At 37.2% G+C, this 20,662-nt stretch overlaps 1 protein-coding gene across 1 annotated transcript in view; it reads right to left on the bottom strand.

Annotated features, from left to right (window-relative positions):
• GLMN (glomulin, FKBP associated protein) overlaps positions 1 to 20,662 on the bottom strand; it is a 34,545-nt gene that overhangs the window by 8,903 nt on the left and 4,980 nt on the right. Inside the window, exons 4-9 of the mRNA XM_072419885.1 lie at positions 17,428 to 17,547; positions 16,163 to 16,271; positions 14,602 to 14,848; positions 12,071 to 12,173; positions 9,319 to 9,506; positions 5,290 to 5,343 (exon numbers count right to left, since the gene is read on the bottom strand). Coding sequence (XP_072275986.1) covers positions 5,290 to 5,343; positions 9,319 to 9,506; positions 12,071 to 12,173; positions 14,602 to 14,848; positions 16,163 to 16,271; positions 17,428 to 17,547 — 821 coding nt within the window. The remainder of the gene's footprint in view (positions 1 to 5,289; positions 5,344 to 9,318; positions 9,507 to 12,070; positions 12,174 to 14,601; positions 14,849 to 16,162; positions 16,272 to 17,427; positions 17,548 to 20,662) is intronic.

The raw sequence follows: 20,662 nt of genomic DNA, 5'->3' as shown, positions 1-20,662 counted from the left end.
TTACCAAGTTACCTAGGACCCATTATTAATTTTTAAATCACAGAGCAAGGTGGAGCTTGAAGCGTCCAGTATTAGGTTCACTGTAAAGTGTTTGATAAGAGGAAAGCACTGCCACATAACCTGTTTTAAGGTTCCCATCCGGTGCCCTTACATTTTTTTCTAGAATTCAATAGAATAAATAGGATTTCATTTTAGAGTTCCAAATAAACCAAAGCACAAACCCAATTTACAAAGAGCACAGCAATGTTTTATAAATATGCTGCAATTAGTTTTTATTACAAAAACAGTGGAATGGATTGCTGCTTTATAAATAGACCTATTCACTCTAAGAATAAATATATTTCAGCTGCCATACTTCCAAAAGATAAAAAGATCCAAGTTTTTTTTAAGGTTATCAAGGTAAAGGTCTCTGCCATGTTTTACAGATGATGTGGTATGCTTTGGATCATGAGCTGTTCCACGCCTTCTTCATACTTTTTTATTGCCATCATTCTGGTAAAGGTTGATCTTCGTTTCATCTGTCCATACAACGTTTTTCCAGAACTGTGCTGGCTCTTTTAGATGTTTTTTTAGCTAAATCCAATCTACCCTTTCTATTCTTGAGGCTTATGAGTGACTTCCACCTTGCATGCATATCGATAAGCCTACTTCCTGGAGAGTGTTGTTCACATGGTTGGCTGTTGTGAAGGGTTCTCTTCACCATGGAAAGGATTCTGCAATCATCAACCACGGTTGTCTTCTGTGGACGTCCAGGTCTTTTGGCGTTGCCGAGTTCACCAGTGCTTTGTTTCTTTCTCATGATGTACTAAACTGTAGTTCCTTTGACGGCATGTTGTCTGTTCATAGTAAAATCTTCCACATACAAGCACCCCCCTCAAATCAACTTAAAGCCTTTTATCTGCTTAATTGATAACGACATAACAAAGGAATTGCCCACAACAGCCCATGAAATAGTCTTTGAGTCAATTGTCCAATTACTTTTGAGCCCTTGAAATTAACTGATTGTGTAAAAAAAAGGCTTTAGTTCCTTACATTTGTATGCAATCTATTTGTTCAACCCACTGAATTAAAGCTGAAAGTCTGCAGTTGAACTCCATTTGAGTTATTTACATATATATATTTTTTGGATATATTAAGTAAGAATTACATTTTTCTTTCATTGGTATTGTAACTTGTGTCCCTAATGGGATTCTCCCCTCTCTCTGTCCAGTTGATCATTATTCTCAAAGAAAAAGTGGAGGAGAATGCTAAACTTTTTAATAAGTGGCACCAATGATCGTTTTGGCTATCTGTAAGGGTGGCAGCCTTCTTAATGATCACCACACTAATATTCTGTGAGCTGTGGATATAGTAATTATACCAGGGGTTCTCTGACATCTGGAAGCTTTTTCAAAGGTTGCCCCATGTAAAAAAAAAAAAAAACATTTCTGAGCCTTTAAGATTTATATTCTTTTTTACCAAGACAACAGCGAGGCTTTACATAAACCCTAAAGAGAATATTCATGTAAATGGAAATGCCAGTTCCACAAATAGAAGATGTAACCTAACAATACATTGGATTAAATATGTTTTCTTTTTCTAAATATACCAGCAATGTATTCCATGATAGATATTTTGTGTGGGAAGATGTCACTTTAAATTCTTTTTTTATGATAGAGTTATATCATATCCCATAAACAGCCTGGAGCTTGAAAAGCTGGAGTACAAGATGTCTGATCCGCTGTAATAAAGTCAGTGTAGCGCATTTATTGGTAGGGCTGAGTTGTGGAACTGTAGCAGATAATGAAGGATGACTGTGAATGATGCTGAAAGTAATGTCTTACATGTATAATATTATTAATGAGTGATAGAAAGGATCATTAGTCATTTGCAAAGATAATCTATCACACTGCCTATCTTCTGTAACCAATTTAAAAACGCATAATCTGCTTCTGTTTGTTTGCATTTTTTTTTTAACATTATGGTCGTTCCAAAAGAGTAAGATATCTAATTAACATACACACACATATATATATATATATATACACACACATATACATATATATATATACATATACATATACACACACACACACACACACACACAAGGGGGTGCTGAGAAGTTCCTGGCTTTGCCCAGAAAGAAGAGAGCCAGAGTTATGAAATAACACATTTATTCAACATATTCCCCCCTGAGACTAATGCACTTGGTACAGCGTAGTTGCAGCTTTCTACACTGTTCAAATAAAAGTGCTTTGGTTGGGCTACAAACCAGCATCTTTGACGTCAGAAATGTCCTCAAAATGTTGCCCCTTCTGGTGTTTCTTCAAATCCAGGAACAGATAATAGTCCGAAGGGGCCAAGTCAGATGAGTAGGGGGATGGTGGACCCAGGGTGTTCAATTTGGCAGCCACAATGTTGGACGTGTGCGCAGGTGCATTGTCCTGCAAAAAAAAGCATCCCTTTGGTCAACTTTCCACAAAGTTTCATCTTAATTGCCTCCTTTAGCTGGTCCAAGAGGTTAGCATAATACTGTCCGGGGATACTAGAGCCCTGAGGTAGGTAGTCCACCAACAGAATACCGTCTTTGTCCCACAAAATGGACCACATGACTTTTTTGGCCGTTTCCTGGGTTTGGAAGTTCTTCAGCAGCGGGGACCAACTGTGGTGCTATTTTCTTGACTGTTTTTTGGTTTCACGATCATAGATGTGGAGCCAGGTTTCATCCCCAGTCACTAACCTAGCCAAAAGTCCTGTACAGCTTCAAAACGGGCCAAAACAGCTTTGGATGCTTCAACTCATTCCTTCTTCTGATCACTGAATTAAAGCTGAAAGTCTGCAGTTCAAGTGCATCTGAGTTGTTTCATTTCAAATTAATTGTGGTAATGTACAGAACCAAAATTAGAAAAAAGTTGTCTGTCAAAATTGTTATGGATCTAACTGTATACAGAAATATATTATAGATACACTTTAACACATCTTTACCCAATGTATACATACAGGTATATAATTATTACAATATGGACTAAAGCAAAGTAGATTAGAATTTCCTATGTAGTACATGAAATGTGGGATGAAACTTTATTTTATTTATTTATTCTGAGTTTAGTGGGTAAAGAGGTTAAAACTTCAAGTAGGTTCTTGTTTCTACCTATATGCAGGCTTTGTTCAGACTGGCTATAGTTTTGAAAGTACAAGTTTTATTGTACATTTGATAAGCATATTGAATAATTTTCATAGTGAGTGAACATGGGCTAAAAGTGAGAAATAAAACTTGGGGGTGATTTTTTAAAGCATAACCAAACAAACAGCCATTTCATTTTACACCTTGGTGTTTGCCTGGCAGCTCAAAAGCTTATAAAGAGCCAAGGTGTGAACAAGGCCTAATAGTTATATACTTAATTTGGCAAGTGATCAATATTTCCCAAAAGTCATTCTGGGAATCCTGAACATTTTACCACTTTGCCCTCCCTAATATTGAACAGATTTAATAGGAAATATGATTGAAAATTGATTGTAACTCTGCCACTTTTTTACCACCTGATGAGGTACAAAGCAGTCAATCAGGCTAATCTCATACATACTCCATCATCTCCTTCTTACACCTACTAGCACAGTCAGATTGTCATCAATACAACGCTAAAAATTCCCTTCAGGTCTCCTACATACATCTTGTGTGTTCCAGCACATTTATTGCAATATAATACCCAGTTCTATAATGTTCATAGCATTGCAGCTGCAGAAGCTAAGCACCAAGCAGAAAGGTCTTCGTAAATAAATAAAACTAATTACAATCTAACCAGCAGCCCCATAAAATGTGACCATTCACGTATATAATCAGAGCTGTACTAAAGGCATGCTGGAAATTCAATATTTCATACAATATGCTGAATGTAATTTGACCTCAGGCTCTGCATACAGCTCTCTAAGAAAGGATGTGTGCCAATTACAGGATCAAGAGGTGAGGATTTGGTTACAGTGCAGGAAAGAGATATTGGAGTATTTGGCACTTACAGAAAATCATGCACGTTGAAATTGAAAGGTCATTTTTAATTCCAGTTGTTTTTTATTAGGTATTAAATAGAAAGAACGGAAATGTTATGTTACATATTATGAAGTATATACCATTATATGGCAATAAACAGATATGCTGTTTGTCAAAGAAGCATGCTTTATTTCTTAACATGGCAAACATAGCAATAAACAAAATTCATGTATTTTAAGCTTACCTAAAGCCAATACTTCATCTGCAATTTAGATATATGGTATATTCAAAATTGTATGTTTACCATAAACTACCCACTTATTAGATAGCAACGTATTCCCAATGGCCTTTGCATGTGAGCAGAGAAAGGTGCATGACTTCCATTTGCAAGCACTCTTGGGACTGGATTGGCATGGTCACAAGAAATCCCTCACTCTGTTGCTCGCGGTGTACATACTGAACTAAAACACCTCCCTTGGACCAATGACACTACTATAAGGCTACATACACACGTTAGACTTTTATAGTTGGAAAGGATCTTTTACAATTCTTTCCAACAACAAAAGACTGAAAGATGCATGAACAAGCGCTGTACATACAGCTCCTTTCTGCTCTATGGCGAGGGGAGGGAAGAACAAACAGTGGTTCAATGTTTATGGATCAACAAGAACGGATCCATGAACGACGTCGGACAGACACTGTACAAATGCCAGATTCTGATCTGATACCAGCCCTGAAGCGATAATCAGGTGAGAATCATCTGACGTGTGTACGTAGCCTAAGTCAGCAGCTTAGCATCACAGAACACAGTAATGTTAAAAAAAAACATCTCATATCTATAAAGACCATATCTGTTGCTGTGTCTCTTTGCCAAAGGAAGGCTGGAAGGTGGGCTATAAATTAGTAGTATGGTGATCATACACAGAGTAGGGTTTGCTGGAAAGGAAGCTGTACCCAAGGTCCAGCAATGCAAGACTCTTCAATGGGCCTTTTCTTTATTTCTAATGCTGCTTCTTGATTAGAACCCACCAGTTATCAGATCACCAGTGAGAAGTGGATTAGTTTGGATATCAAAGCCCTTTTCTTTACCATGTTGGATGGCTGCCTCCATAAAGGGATGTAGTGCTGCACCAGGCCTAGTCATTTGCTTTATACTTCCCTTTTTACCGAGATCAGGTTTCACAGTACAGGGCCTCTTTACATCCATTAGATAGCTATATACTGTTGGTGCCCTTACTTTCTCAGCAGGTGAGCACAAGGAATTTTATGTTCCTGGTAAATTATTAGAAATGTAAACAATGGTCAATGACATGAGTAACCCTTACCTTTTTAACAACACATCAATATGTTCCATATTAGACGTCAGCACAAATGATGGCCTAGGAAAAACAAAAGAATATTCTGTTACTTTATATATCTTTATATTTCTGTAATGCAGGCAGTTTCCATTTGATACTATAGGAAGATGATATTAACAGTAATCTAGTAAACAGTAACATTAATCTAGTAGTAGTGTGCAGTTCTTTGGCACATCTTTCATGTGGTCTAATCTAACCACTTCACATGGCTGACTCTACCTACACATTGTAATATTATGAACATGCCACATTCAAAGATATCAAAGATTTATCTCTTCTGTGATAAATAAAACAATGACAAGCGCAGAATTCTGGTTGTTCATACTGCTCATTTCATGACTGGCAGGACAAATATTAAGCTCATGTATGAAGATATTGATCTGAGTTCCCAGAAAGCCGTTCAATACAAGAACTCCTGATTGCATGTTCACATCTGAAAAGATTCTTACAGCATTAGTCCCAGTTCACTGCGTAAGGAAACACAGATCATAGTATAAAGGGTCAGCAGACCATACATTGCCTGAAGCAGTATCTGAAATACAACCCTTCTGCCCCATTAAAAAAAACTATTAGTCTACAAACTTACATATAAAACATATTTAAAGAGCTTTACTACAGAATACAAAGATTACAGTCCACTCTGCCAGAAAAAAAAACTGCTGCAGAAACACATTATTATGTTAATATTAGGAAAGGGTCTAACCACAGATTATGGGCAGAATTTTGATGCCCCCTCCGGAAATCAATTCTCTGTGTTGTGCATCACTGATATTACCATACAATAGGTCTCAATCAGGGGCAGGCAGAGAAGAGCTATCTGTATACTTCATACACAAATGGACCACTTGAAACTAGGAATGGAAGTTACAAGGTAGGATGGGGTAAAAGGAAAAGGACAACTGTATTTGTAATATAGGGTATCATTTATTAACTTTTCTCATGTTTTCACCACTCCTATCTTTGCTGTGTGGCCCTTACTAGTACCACACAGCCTCTGCTTCTCAAATTCATTCATACCTATGCAAGGGTCCTACTCTGCTGGACCTCTGGCGTATCAAACAAAGAATGCAAACATAAACCCTAAGAGGACCTGGTGGGGACATTAAAGAGATTGCAGCACTGGGCAGGGATGCGCACATCACTGGAATGGGGAGACAAGAATTATATCACAAGGTTGGGGAAGAATTAATTAATATAATTAATTATTAGTTCTACATATATATCCATGGTGGGGAGTCAGTGGTGTAGGGTGCATTTACAACATTTAGTGCAATGTCTGGACCACAATCACCTGTGTGTTACATCGTTCATCATCTACCAAGTAAGGAAGGGCAGCCAGTGAAATGCTGACCCAAAAGTAATCACCACTCACAATAACTCACCTACATTTGTCTAACCCTGTGTGGATAGATTTTAAAGTAAAGAGAATTTTTGATGCAGAACCCAGAGAATCCCACAGTAGATTAGAAGCTTCAGCAAAGCAGATAGAACCTACCTCATTTCTTGTGCGGAGGATGTCAAACATCAACTAGTCCTGTCCTCCCTGCCTTACTGTCTCTATCACATCCCTTTCATTTATTAGATTTCAGTTCTTTATCATGGAGGCTTTTCCTGGCATGTAGACCTAACCTACGCAGCCTTTACCAATCAAAGCTTTTTGATATTGGCATAGCTCTTTGTTATACCCTGCCCACTTCTTTCATCAGGGCTGAGTTCTATTAAGAGAGGTACTGGGGTAGGATGCTGTTATAATTCCAGGACCTTATCTACAGCACTCTGCTTGACATTCCACCAGCCATTATCTGTCTGTATTGAACTGAGCAGCACAGAACCCAGTGATAAAATCATTAAATCTAAAATAAGGTATGTAATGAAAGCAAAATGGTTTTATTTAAATATTCATTAATTCATTAGCATATTGATGAGGATGAAGAAGGAATCATGGAAAGCAAAATAAATTCAGATTTACCTTTAATAACAACACAGGAACAGATCAGATTGTATAGCATCTAAGCTAATATTATGTCACAGTAAATCATCAGTGTTCTCCCCAGCTTCTTTTAGCTGGGTGCACCACCAAGCACTTTTCAGAATCCACCAGGAGTTGGATCACAATACAGGGGCCTCCCCCTGCCTACAGCTTCTTCTCACCCAGCTTAAAAGCCTTTCTGGGGAAACAACTGATGATATGTATGTTTTTGGTATGTTTTTCCCAGATGGTATGTTTTTCCAGCATTTTCTTCAAAAGGATAAGTAAATCACAGAAGAAAAAGAGATAAAAATGTATTTTCTCCTCATTGTTAGGCATAAAATAAGGTGCATTCACAACTCTTAACTACAGTCCCAGGCAAGAAGGGTTTGTTTTCTATTTCCAGAAGTCTCTAATTGCCGAGAGAATTCATTTCCAAGAACATACTCCAGGTAAGGGGGAAAGCATAAAAATGATAATTACATTTCTTCAAACTCTGTACAGAGAATTTCCATAATAAATCTTTATACAATTAACAGAAGCTTCTTCTAAGTCACAAATTACATTTCTTCAACATGGAGATGTATTGTTACAAATTTAAATTGCATTGCTGAATAATTAGAATTGAGAAGATCTGCTCATGCACCAGTACAAGTGAAATGTTTTGTTGGGGGATTATATGTTTATACATTAAAGCTCAATTGCACTTTAAAAACATTAGTCCAATAATGTTAGGAATTTTAATTCAAATTCCCCCAGCTGAAAATTGAATGTGAGAGTGTCAGTTTCTATACAGCGGGCTTACATGCCCCCTGTCTGTCACCAGTGCAGTCAGCAAAGTTCACACTTCTATATCTAGTTCAGCTTTACGTGTGGGAATCATTATCCACCAATCAGACAAAAATCTACACCAGCCAGACCAGTACAAAAAATGCACACTCATTCCCTTGCTATAGATTTCTGCACTTTAGAATTAGCACTTAAACATTTTAAATCCTAATTGAATCAGACCTCTGGAATCACTGAAATGAAATTTCAGTTTTGTTAATAACAATGAAAATGCAGGTTGGCAATGCATGTTATTGATTTATAATTATATTACAAAAGGTTCTATACTGTTGCAGGATTTTATGTACATGACCAAGCAGGTTTGAAGTAATACATGTTACAAATTGTTCCATGCAGCTTTTTTCATTCATTAGCATATATGGGCCTGATTTGTTAAAGCTCTACAAGGCTGGAGAGGATACATTTTCATCGGTGAAGCTGGGTGTCACATGAAACCTGGAATGGATCTGGTCCAGGATCCAAAACATTTGCTAGCAAATGAATAGCAAATTACTTTGAAGAAATCCATTCCAGGTTTGCTGGATCACCCTGCTTTCACTGATGAAAGTCTATCCTCTCCACCCTTGGAGAGCTGTATTAAATGATGGTCTTTGAATCAATTAAATGAGGTCTTTAACCAGCTGTCAATATTGTTCTTTAATATGTCCAAAATCTGTTAAATCTGTGCCTGAAGCACTCACACCTAGTGTGATCATTTTACAATTTATAAAGTATTTTTAAAAAATAAAGCTGACTGAAAAAACTGCTTACCCCTTCCACCCCAAACCAGGTATGTTCCCTCTACCAGTACTTCTATGTTATGGCTATGTTGCAGCCAATGACAATGATGGTAACATTTCCCTAGTTGGACCAAAAACCATAATAGTTACATAACAGAAGAATTTATTGTTATCAAAATTGGAAAAACAATATAGCAGCCACACAGGCTACCATTTCGCAGGAATCTTCAACCACATTTTGTCCAATACAATGCTGTGATGTTGGAAGAAAACTGGGTATTGCAGCCGAGGACTGATGGCCTCAGCAGCTGAACAGCAGGAAATAAAAGTGAAGAGGTTTTAGGGCTTTGGGTAAGCTAAGGATATGTGAGATGTAGAAAGGTAGGAGAACCATCTTACTTGACTTAATGACAAAATGAAAACATTACAGTTTAGTCTATACATTTTCAAATATCTCACCCAAATACAAATGGGAAAGCATCCATGCCAATGTGGTGAACAAACAAGAGGTAAGAGAGGCAGGCCACAGCATCAGCGGTGTATGTTTCCTTCTCAGGCACATGGTCTCCATTTTCCAGGCTTTCAGCTTTGTGAATGTGCTGTAATAATACCTTGGGTAGAGATTCACCCAGTGATACAAGAAAACTCTGTAACATAAAAATGTATAATATTAAAATTTCTCTTTTAAAAAGTCTTAAATGTTCTTTTACAATTAGATTTATTTTAAGTCATTTACATAAGATAGAAGTAACTATAAATGTTTTTGACTATGGCATCAAATTGCAGCTCTGGTTATATTCACTTAGGATTCAGTAATTAAAGTAAGCATTGTTTCAATGGGGAATACAGGCAACTTTGTTTCTGGATTTCTAAAGGAAGCAGCGCTGGACAGGTTTACTGGGGAAAATGTAAGCTTTTGCAAAACCAAATCTGCAGAATATGGAGTAGAAGTAGCTCAAATCTGAATGCGTTCAGAGAGAAATTATATAAATTATATAAAACTTCCCAGCCCCCCTACACTATGCTAAGGTGAACCATCATACCCTAAGGTGCTAAGTTACCTACTCCGACAGAGGCAGACCCCCGCATGGTCTTTATCCAAGATGATAAAAATGTATTCCCAAGCTACACGTACACTAATCCTCAAAAGACTATATTGGGACATACTGACTGAAATTAAGTTTCTTCACCTTTGTGATAGTTAGTGCACAGGTGTGGGCAGTTAGGATGTAGACAACAAAGTAGGCCACTATAATCAGAAGTAGTAAGTAAGCACCTGCAGGTAGGATGACGATTCAGCTTAGAGTCTTCTGGGGGTCTTGAAAGGTATATAATTTTTGAAGATGCTCTAAGCTTTTCTAAATCTTTATGAACTGTAGTAAGCAGTATCAGTGTATTCCCCCAGCCCCTTTTAGATGGGCGTACCACCTGGCACTATTCAAGTAGCCACCCGGCTGTCATCTGATAACCACTTGGACAAGGTTTTCTGCAGCAAGAACTTTGTGAGTGCAGGCAGCCTGTGGCCTCTGCTGGAAGAGGGGGCAGATTTTTACTTTCTATCTTCTCAATCCCCATATTCTGAGAACAAATCTGACAAGCTACCAGCCCTCACTGTAAGCGTACGTTTACATGAAGCGATCATCATGCTGTGAGGGGATCGCAGAGCTCCAGCACTGACCACTAACTATTTGCTGCCCACTGCAGAGCCCTGGTGTAACAAAATGGTTTTACAGTATAAGGCTTAGATGACATTAGCGGTTTAAATGCTTAAAACTTCTTGCAAAAATGGATAATCTTGGAACAAATTGTCCAGTTTTGTCCTTTTTCTCAGGTGGAAGGAGGAGGCTGCACATTTTTCTAGATGCTATATGCAACATTAAAGGGCGGTTAGCTACCTCCCCAACAATTTCCATAGACGTGAACTGGAACCCCTTCAAAGCTTTTAATTTCCATGAAGTTTCAATCAAGGGAAAAAAACACCCTGAAAATCTATGAAAAAGTCTAACAGTTACGTCCTGTTACCACTTCTGGCACATTAAAATGGGTGCAGTTAAAAGGGCAGTAAACAGTTAGGGAATAACAGAAAGATGATGGAAAAATTGGTGCATACTAAGGAGGAAAGCAATACAAAGCTTGACCAAAGTATAGAAGGATGGTAGAAAAAGGTCACAATTATAGGGGTTACTAAGTAACTATGGCACGAACAACTGAGAACATTTGTCACATGTTGCCCCGACTACTTTTTTACCACCCAGTTATAGTTTTCTGGGAAGAACAATGCTGTATAATTTTTGGGGTACTAGATTCCTCATGAAAAGCACACAGTGTGAATATGTCTTACTAGACAAAATGAAATAAAGAAATGTGTTAAATAGGTTTATATATGTGTGTGATGTATATATGTGCGTGTCCATGTATGTATATCGTGGCTACATTAAGTCTCCCTAAAGAACATGGCAAAATGTGTTATGGTCTGATAAGATCAAGGTTAATTTTTTTGATCACAATTCCAAAATGTATATTTGGCCCAAAAACAACATCACCAAGAGAACCATACCCATGGTGAAGCATGTTGCTAACAGAACCATGCTTTTGGATTGCTTTCAAGGTGGAAGGACTTATGAACAGTTGCAGATACCAGTCATTTTTGGCTCAAAACCTGCAGGTATCTACTAGAAAGCTGAAGATGAAGAGGAATTTCACTTATCGACATGGCAATGACTCCAAGCATACATCCAAATCAACAAAAGAATGGCATCACCATATAAAAATTACATATATCCTTTGCAGTTTCCAGAGCCCAGAACTAAATCCAATGGAACATATGTGGGGTGACCTGAAGAGGGCTGTAATGAAGAGATGCCCTTGCAATCTAACAAATTTAGGGCACTTTTGCAAAAAAAAAAAAAAAAAACCCTACCTAAGAAGATTCAATGCCAGACATTAAATCAAATATTGCTACAACAATGTATTAGTTTAAGGGTGTGCACACTTATGTAACCAGGTTATCGTACATATTTTTTATGTTTGTTTTTTAATTGCATTGAACAGGTTATAAGTCACATTAAAGGTGGGAAAAGTTTTGAAATGATTTATAGTGGTCTAATTTTTCTTTAATTTACAAAAATCTGGCATTTTAACAGGGGTGTGTACACTTTTTATATACACTGTATATAACAAATAAAACAATTGAATTAGTTTTTGTTCTTACCATGATGCCCTCAGCAAATACACAGAAAGGCATCTCATCTACATCATCTTCTGCCAATTTCAGCTGAGCAGTAAGGAGGGGAAACTTCAAACAGCTAAAACAGCTTGTCACAGAAGAAAAGGATAAAATATTAGGACACGCAGAAAGGATCATTATGCTGCAGTAATTTAAGTCACACTACAGAACATTATTATTTTTTGATACACTATCCCATTAGCGGTTAATTAAAATACAATTCCCTATTCAGTACCTTTGGCAGCTTCAGTAAATCATTTTTCAATCAACAGCATATTCTAACATCAAACCAAACCATGCCATTTATAAAATTTCAGCACTGCAGATGAACCCCATATTTAAGTGACCCTGTAACTACAAAAGTAGGCATCCCACATTGTTTTGCCGATTAAGACTGACAGTCTGAATCTGCACAACAATGTGGGACACTGGGAGAGCAGGTTGCAGCCATCATAGAATGCTTACTAGCACTTCCTACCCACTACAGGAATCCCCCCTTTTTGTTGGGATCTACAGCCATAGGAACATTTTTCCAGATTGGAAGCCAGTGATCATTTTCTACTGTCAATATCTCACTAGAAGGTTTGGATGCACCTATGAGTCCCCTGGTGATTTATTCCACCTTGTTATGGTTGAGAAAGTCGTGGAGGAACAAGAGTATTTTTATATAAAGGTAGTCCCCAGGTTACATACGATATAGGGACTGTAGGTTTGTTCCTAAGTTGAATTTGTATGTAATTCGGAACAGGTACATTATTTTGAAAAAAAAACACATATGACAGATGTTTGTCTCAACATATTATTAGGCAGCTAGGCAGTATGGTGTCAGTTACTGTATAAAATTCTCACTGTAAGCTAATCACAAACAAAGCAAAAAAAAAAAAAAACTTTATGGAGCCTAGACATTTATTAACTTCTGGAGCAAGCTGTGCTTTCATATGCAAAAAGAAACAACTGCAGAGTTTGTCCTGGTCATTAAAGAGTTACAACCAAAAGACTTCTGCAAGTTATGCAAACCGCCCCCTCCCCTCCATCAAGCCTCTGTTCTGCACACCAATGAGCAGGGAATTATCTAGGAGTTGTCCATATGTCGGATGTCCTTAACTCAGGGACTACTTGTATATGAAGGTGAATGTAAATCCAATAACTAATATATATGCGTTTAAAATTTAAAGTAATTTGTAATGTAATGTTCAATCATTTTAATGTGAAGTTTTCAATTAAAGAATATCTGATAACCCCAACATGAGGCCTATCTGGTGACAACTGGCTCCCAATTGTGCATTGCACTGTTTTTGATACGTATGCCATTGGTAACAGCTAACAACAACCCTGCCAACGCATATAGCATTGGTCCATAACTGTCTATAGGCCATTGCAGGTAATAATGGAAGTGGGTGAAAGATCCAGCACCACCCTCATACCAAAAAGAATTGAACAAAATTAAAAACAATATATATTAATAATAAAAACAGCCCTAAGGTTATTAATTTACGATTTTATTCTCATTTAGCATTATCATAGAAGATGGGTCCCTACAAGCTTTCTCGGGTATTGACCCAGTCGAAACTATTCTTATAAAATAATTTACATCCCTTTTATCAAGGCTGTTGAGAAATATAATAAAGTGAAAAAGTAAAATTGTAGCATGCAAAATAGAAGCACTGTGCAGCCAGCATTGGCTAAAGCTGTAAGGGTTATTCAGGGTTAAGGCATGTTAGGGAAATAAAGCTTCTATGCCACTATTCTACTCCTTTTGGATCCTAGACATTAACTTCTGGAGCAAGCTATTTAAGGGAGCTCTGTTTGTATCTAGGAGTTGTCCGTATGTCAGAGGTCCTTAACCTGGGCACTACCTGTATATCAATCTGTGTGGCCAGAAGTACCTAAAAGTGTTCTTAGCCTCTTGAAAATGCAGTGTTGTTAACTGCAAAACATGTCGATTGGCAGCAAGATTGTTTAAAGTAGAGAAAAATGTAGAAATGCTCTCCTTCTTTTGGGAATATAATGAATATGTTATCATCGTTACACTGACTTATTGAAATGAAAATTGTTTTGTAGATTTTTTTAAACTTTAATAAAATGAAAATTGCAACTTTTAAATATGTCCCGTTAAAATCCCTTCTCCCAAGTAGCTTACTGCTGAGGTACCTGACTACCAGACTAAAAAGGAGTAAAAAATAGATGTTCTTTATTAGGGTCCTTTTATTTCATACATTTTGTACGGTCATTTCTTACAATATTGATTGATGGATACAAGGAAAGCCAGAGGTGGTAAAAAAACTGTTACATACTCCTGACCAACCAAATAAAAAAAATGTCTATTTTAAAAATTTCCAAGAAAAAAAAAAAACAGAAAAAAAAATTTGATTGCATGGTACAGGAAAACCCTAATCTTCAATACAAGGGGACCAAAATGTCCTACCATATTTGCTTTCATTTCTTCACAATCCCTCCTATGTTTATTATTATTTTTTATATAAATGCAATATTCATGCAACTAAATCTACACTTACAATGTCAGAAGCTCCTTCCTTATTTCCTGAATATCAGGCGCCTTAGTAATATCGGGTGTCTGTGATATGAGATCAACGAATGGCTGTACAAATGGAAGTAAGGCAAGACAGCACCGGCAAAGAGAATACTTGTCTTCTTTAATCTGCTCAACAGTGTATGGTACTGGAAGACAGGATATCCGAGAATGGAGAGTGGACAAAGACAGACCCACCGAGTATGCCTTCTTGTTTCCAAGCTTCAGGAGAACTGCCAGATAGAGAAGATACAAAGACTATAAGTAATACATAAAGACTAATTCCAATCAAATTCAAATGAATAGGTTAGGCCAAAAAAAAAAAAAAAAAACATGAGGGTGCAATAATAGGGCTATAGTTTCATATATTGTAATCTCCAGATACTGGAGGTGCATGGATAGCAGGTCTTTAAAATTTGGCAAACAGAAAAAAAACACTTGCAGCAAACAAAGCTCAAACACCTAATTGTAATTATATTAAAGAGAAAGGAGAAACACATGACTTGCATACACTTATAAATTGAATTAAACTGGATGTCTACAAAGTACATGCACATTTTCATTAAAGTCTGAAGCCATAAGCCATGGATAAAATAGGGAAGAGTTTGTCTCGTTGTCAGATTTGTAAATCCATCTGTGCTTACTGCTGGGAAATTTAGCGATCTTTCACCGAAACTGTTGCTATTTTTGCATCCTCATGTTTTTTTTTTTTCTTGTTGCTTTTGGGATCTGTGCCGCAGCCACTTGCAGAAAAACGTTCCCAAGCTCTCCCTTTCACTTGAATGAGAGAGACTGGGATTGTGGTTGAGCGGCATTACACTGCGGCTCTCCGCAGGCCTAAACTGGCCTTTACCTTGTTGTCCTCATAACCAGAACAAATTCTAAAATTGTCACCAGAATAGGAATAGAGAAATTCCTCCTATACGGACACTTAATCTAGTAATACAAGTCTCAAAGAGATTATTTGCCTTGCTTTGAAAGTATCTCCTCTTAATTTCAGTTGTGTCTTGATACAAGGAGTGAATTCAATATTAAAAATCCTTTTGCATCCTATTTTAACATGCATACAGGCCCATAATATTTACCATTACACATCTTTAGATCTCTGAATCATGTTCATGTATCTCCGTGACTAGATCTACGAGGTGCAGACAAACACATACTGGAGCCTGACTGTAAAAGAAAATGACTACTGTTGCAACATCAGTGATCTATAAACATTTGGAGTATGATAATTCTGCACAACCTTAAGTATGAAATATCTAAATTTCAGAATTATCAAACACATAGGAAATTACTTCTAACGTAGAAAAGATCAGTTTTCTGCTCTGCATACTACACTGCTGGACCACACACTGTTGCCCATATCAGTGAAAAAAATTTGTGTGGTGGCTTGATTGCAAATTCATTACAGAACCCCATCATTTGTGGCGAGCAGGTCCGTGCTCTTCTTCCAGCTTTGCCATACAACTGCTTTTTAAATGACCCCCAAAATATTTTAGGAATATGATACCAAAGTAACCTTGTACAAATGAAGTAGTTATTACCTGACTGGAGAGGCTGAAGAAATAGCAAGATAATTCGACATATAGGATCTCCTGTTGCTTCATCAATCTGTTCAAGAACACCCAGCAAGATCTCCTTTGGATTGCAAAGCTACAAAAGAAAACAGTCACAGTTTTTATTTGTATTTTGCTGCAAAATTTACTAATATTTACAGTCTGAACTGTTTTAGTGAATGATTAGGATAATGCACCGCCTGCTGGTTAGAAGAAGTCATTGTAAAAAATCTCCAAACTAAGAACCGTTCTAGAAGCTATATTATAGCTTAACTTATCCTCACCCAGCCCTCACGGGTGGCTGCTCAGTCTTTCAGTCTTGAAACACCTTTGCTACTTAACTTGCAGGCAAGATTAGCTCCACACTAAGCATACCCTGTTATTATAAATAATATATATATATATATATATATAAAGATCCATCTCCCCATGTGATGCTGTAGAGAACCAGTACCTTATGAGGGTAATTCATAGGTTAAAGCAACCCTGTCTGCCACAGAATTTGTTCCATGAAGTTGCTAAAGGTCGTCTACTTTTATCCTAATTAGCCATAAATTACTCTTTTGTACCCACCTATAAATTTGATTGCATTTGGGAAATAAAGGCTTGATTTTTAGGTACAGTCCTATCTACCCCATGATATAAAAAAATGCAAAACAGGGCATTATCAATGAGAGGGAGACATGGGGTGGGCAAACCAATTGGAGTCAGAAACTGAAAACAAGATCAGAAATCCGTACCTATACATAACATTCACCTCCAATTGTATCTTATTTGTATGTTTATCAGGAAAACATAACAAAAGTATATAAATACGTACAACTGCTATAGATATATATTAGCTCGAGGTTCAGCTTGTCATCTGTTGAACAGGCCTAGAACATTAGGCTATGTACACACATGATTCTCGCCCAACTATCGGGCTTCAGGGCTGGTATCAGACTAGAATCTGACGTGTGTGCAGCGCTCGTCAGACGTCGTTCATTGATCTGTCCTGGCAGATCCAAGAACAACGAACGATTGTAAAACAAGTGAAAGGGAGAGAGCACAGCGGGTTGACGCTCACTCATCCTCCCCCTTCCCTTCTACATAGAGCAGAACGGTGCTGTATGTATAGCACTCGTTCATGCATCTTTCAGTCTTTTGTCATTGGAAAGATTCCTGAAAGATCCATTCGAACGACAAAAGTGTAACATGTGTACGTAGCCTAATGCCCTAAATTGAAAGTACCTAAAAACAAAATTCTTTCTTACCTGTACCAGGCCATTAATCATCTGTAAACAGGTTTTCTCTTTGTCATTGCCTGGTTCATTAGTGAGAATGCACTTTGTTATAGGTCCAATGAGATTCCACCCTGTGTTTCTGACAAAGGCCTGCAGAGACAAAATAATATCAGTCCATATTGTATATTTGAACAGTGGAGGAACAAGCATTACTGCCTTGAAGTACACTGTTCTGAGCACAGAAGGTACCACCGGAATACCGGACAAGCCTCTTCTATGTATGAATATACCAAAAGATATACCACAATTACATAAGGGTTGTAGCAGAAGAAGGGATCTGGCTATATTATGTAGCACATCCTCAATTTTTTTTCTTTTGGTTATCTAAAAAAGCTTTTATCCACAAACTTTGTATCTAGTTACTTTTCTTACACCATAACATCTTTAAACAAAAACTCTACCGCAAGTCACTTAAATACGACTTGTTAATGCAGTGAGATCACTTATTCAGGCACTACAGGGGACCCCCGTATAGCACAATGGTTTGAGCATGTTAATGAGCTCCAATCGATGGAAGACATCACGGACGCTCTGCAAGGTATGGAAGAAGTCAGCAGGCGAAGAAGGTTTTACTGGACCATGTTCTTTGACTTTGTGGAATATTTGCAGGCACTCTCTTCAGATACATAAAAACACATTAAGAAATGTATACTCTTATAGTGCCTCTTCCTATTCTTCCTTTTTATATAAAATAAATAATTTTATTAAAAGAGATCTTTTAAATCACAATGACAATACAGCAGGCAAGGCATAATACATTGTTATAATACATATTACTACAAACATAATTTTCATTGTAGTGTGAAATATACGCACATTTTGTTATAGGTCACCTTCACTAATTGAATTTCATCTTGAACGGTCCATTATTATGAATGTCTATTACAGTGATATAGTGTCATAACTGCTAATGTCACTTTCCCTATAGCTGTAGGTACTTTCTGTTAAGAAATGCATTCAGTCTTTACTCAATTACCTCTATATAACTGCTCCTTCCACCTCCTACCTCTATATAACTGCTCCTTCCACCTCCTTTGATAGAAAATTCCTGATAATCGGATGAATCCTGAAAAAGCTTCATAATCCTAGCAGCAAAAAACTCCTTGCTTTATCCTTGCGTCTAGCTTAATGTGCCATTGGAATAATCCCAGCTGTAATATTCTCATTAGACAATTCTTCAGATTAATTTTTATTACTATGTATATTTTTATTTTTTTTTTAGGTTAGGGCAACATCTTTCTAAATTAAAGCTATGCTTTTCCCAGACTCTGAAGATCAGATGTATTCTTCTTGTAAACATGGGTTAAAACTCCTTCAGTGGGCCTGATATTATTAAAGCTCTCCAAGGCTGGAGAATATACACTTTTATTAGTGAACCAGGGTCACCCAGCAAGCCTGGAATAGATTTCTTCTTGGACCAGATCCATTCCAGGTTTGCTAGATCACCCAGCTTCACTGATTAAAGTGTATCCTCCCCAGTCTTGGAGGTTCAAAAAATCCGACCCAAATGAGTGAAATAATGATTCCAAGTTTCTGTTTTTCTTTTTAAAAAAATTGTCATAAAAAATGAAATTGAGCAACACATTGGAGCAATGATCACAAAACACACTTTTCAAGCTGCAGCTTAATCTCAGCCCAGCCATGTTTACCCCCAAATGTCCTCATCTTATCCACACTGCAGGAACTGAAAAAGCAGATGTAACAGTTAATCGGATTCTCCAGCTATGAAGATAAATGACAGCCCTGCAGATCTGTCCATATGTCTGTGGAAAAGGATTACAGCTCAACTGTGTTTGGTCTCTAAATTATGTGAATATTACAGAGGATGTTCAAATGTGCAGCTATAATTTTGTACAAAAAGACAAAACTGTATTTTCTTGACTGTTTACATTTCCCATAAAAAATGTATCACAAAAAAAAAAAATGCTTCACTTCCAGATCCGCCTCCTGATATACAGGGTGCCTTTGATGTGTCTAAATGCAGAATCAATTACATTTTACAGCAGCGCTATGTTCTTAATGTCATTGGGGTTCCACTTTTAAAAATCCACAATCAGGCAGGTTATTGCTGAGGAAAGGGATTGTTCTTTCAATAATCCCTCCTACCTGCCTGATCACTTGTGTATTGTTTAAAAAAGCTTAGCTGCGTATGTGAAGCTTGAGCTTTTGTTTCCAATATACCTGGCAATCCCAGGTTCCCCTGCGCATGCCAGGAATTAATGAACTTCCATGCACCTGTGCAAGAGTTACGCCATCCAGGCCAATCAAGATGGCCAGACATCATCTTCAGGAAGAGGAGAAAGAAGGGACAGGGAGGGTGAGTATTGTGAGTTTGATTCCACTTAATAGGAATTATAGTATTTACTTATGGGCTGCCTCATGAAATAAATAAAAAATATGGGATGCATGAGTGTCCTATTTTCCCCCTATCCTCCACCCCACAAGTTTTTTTGTGTTTTTTTTTATTTTCAAGTTTCCCAAATAAAGTAAGACATTTCTATCTACAACCCCTGACCAGCACTACTGATGTTTCCCTAATCCTGCACTCATGTGACAACAGCTTTAGGTACAAAAACAAATATATTTTTTTAAAATAGTCATTCAGAGGGGCGGTGGAAGATAGGACAATACTTAGTAGGTATGATCCTACAACCACACCAGAATTATGAGCCAAGTTTGTTGTTTACAGACACAGCTGTATTTCTTTATCAGAACATCCATGGTAAATGATTTCTGATTTTGTTGCACATCACTTTAATAAAATATTTTTAGATTAAAAAAATCTCTTTGATGAAAAAAAAAAAAAAAAAGGCTTTGCTTCCATTTATAGTTTGTAATTATTTATGTTTATGGGGCAGATAGATTGGCCTATTAATCTTTTTTTTGATCAAAGCTGATTGATGTCAAAATGTCAGGCCAAATTTTGCAGCAGTGTTGGAAGCTTTGCCCCAACTCTATTTTGCATACCATACTTTTTTTTATACTATATAAAAAAGTGTTTTTCAACTTTTTTTGAGCCACGGGTCATTTTTTACATTGAAAAAATCCTGCGTAACACCACAAATCAAAAATGTTACAAAGAATACTCTAAGAATAAACAAGGCAATTAAGCTACCTACTGCCACACACTGACATGGAAGAGTATTACATTACTCTCACAGACACTCAACAATGGTAACTGGAAAATTTCCCAAGGTACACCTGA

Source organism: Pyxicephalus adspersus, chromosome 8 (genome assembly GCF_032062135.1).
Source record: "Pyxicephalus adspersus chromosome 8, UCB_Pads_2.0, whole genome shotgun sequence".
Classification (NCBI taxonomy): Eukaryota; Metazoa; Chordata; class Amphibia; order Anura; family Pyxicephalidae; genus Pyxicephalus; species Pyxicephalus adspersus.
The sequence above is the reverse complement of the archived record's forward strand: the minus strand, read 5'-3'. Positions and strand labels throughout refer to the sequence as shown.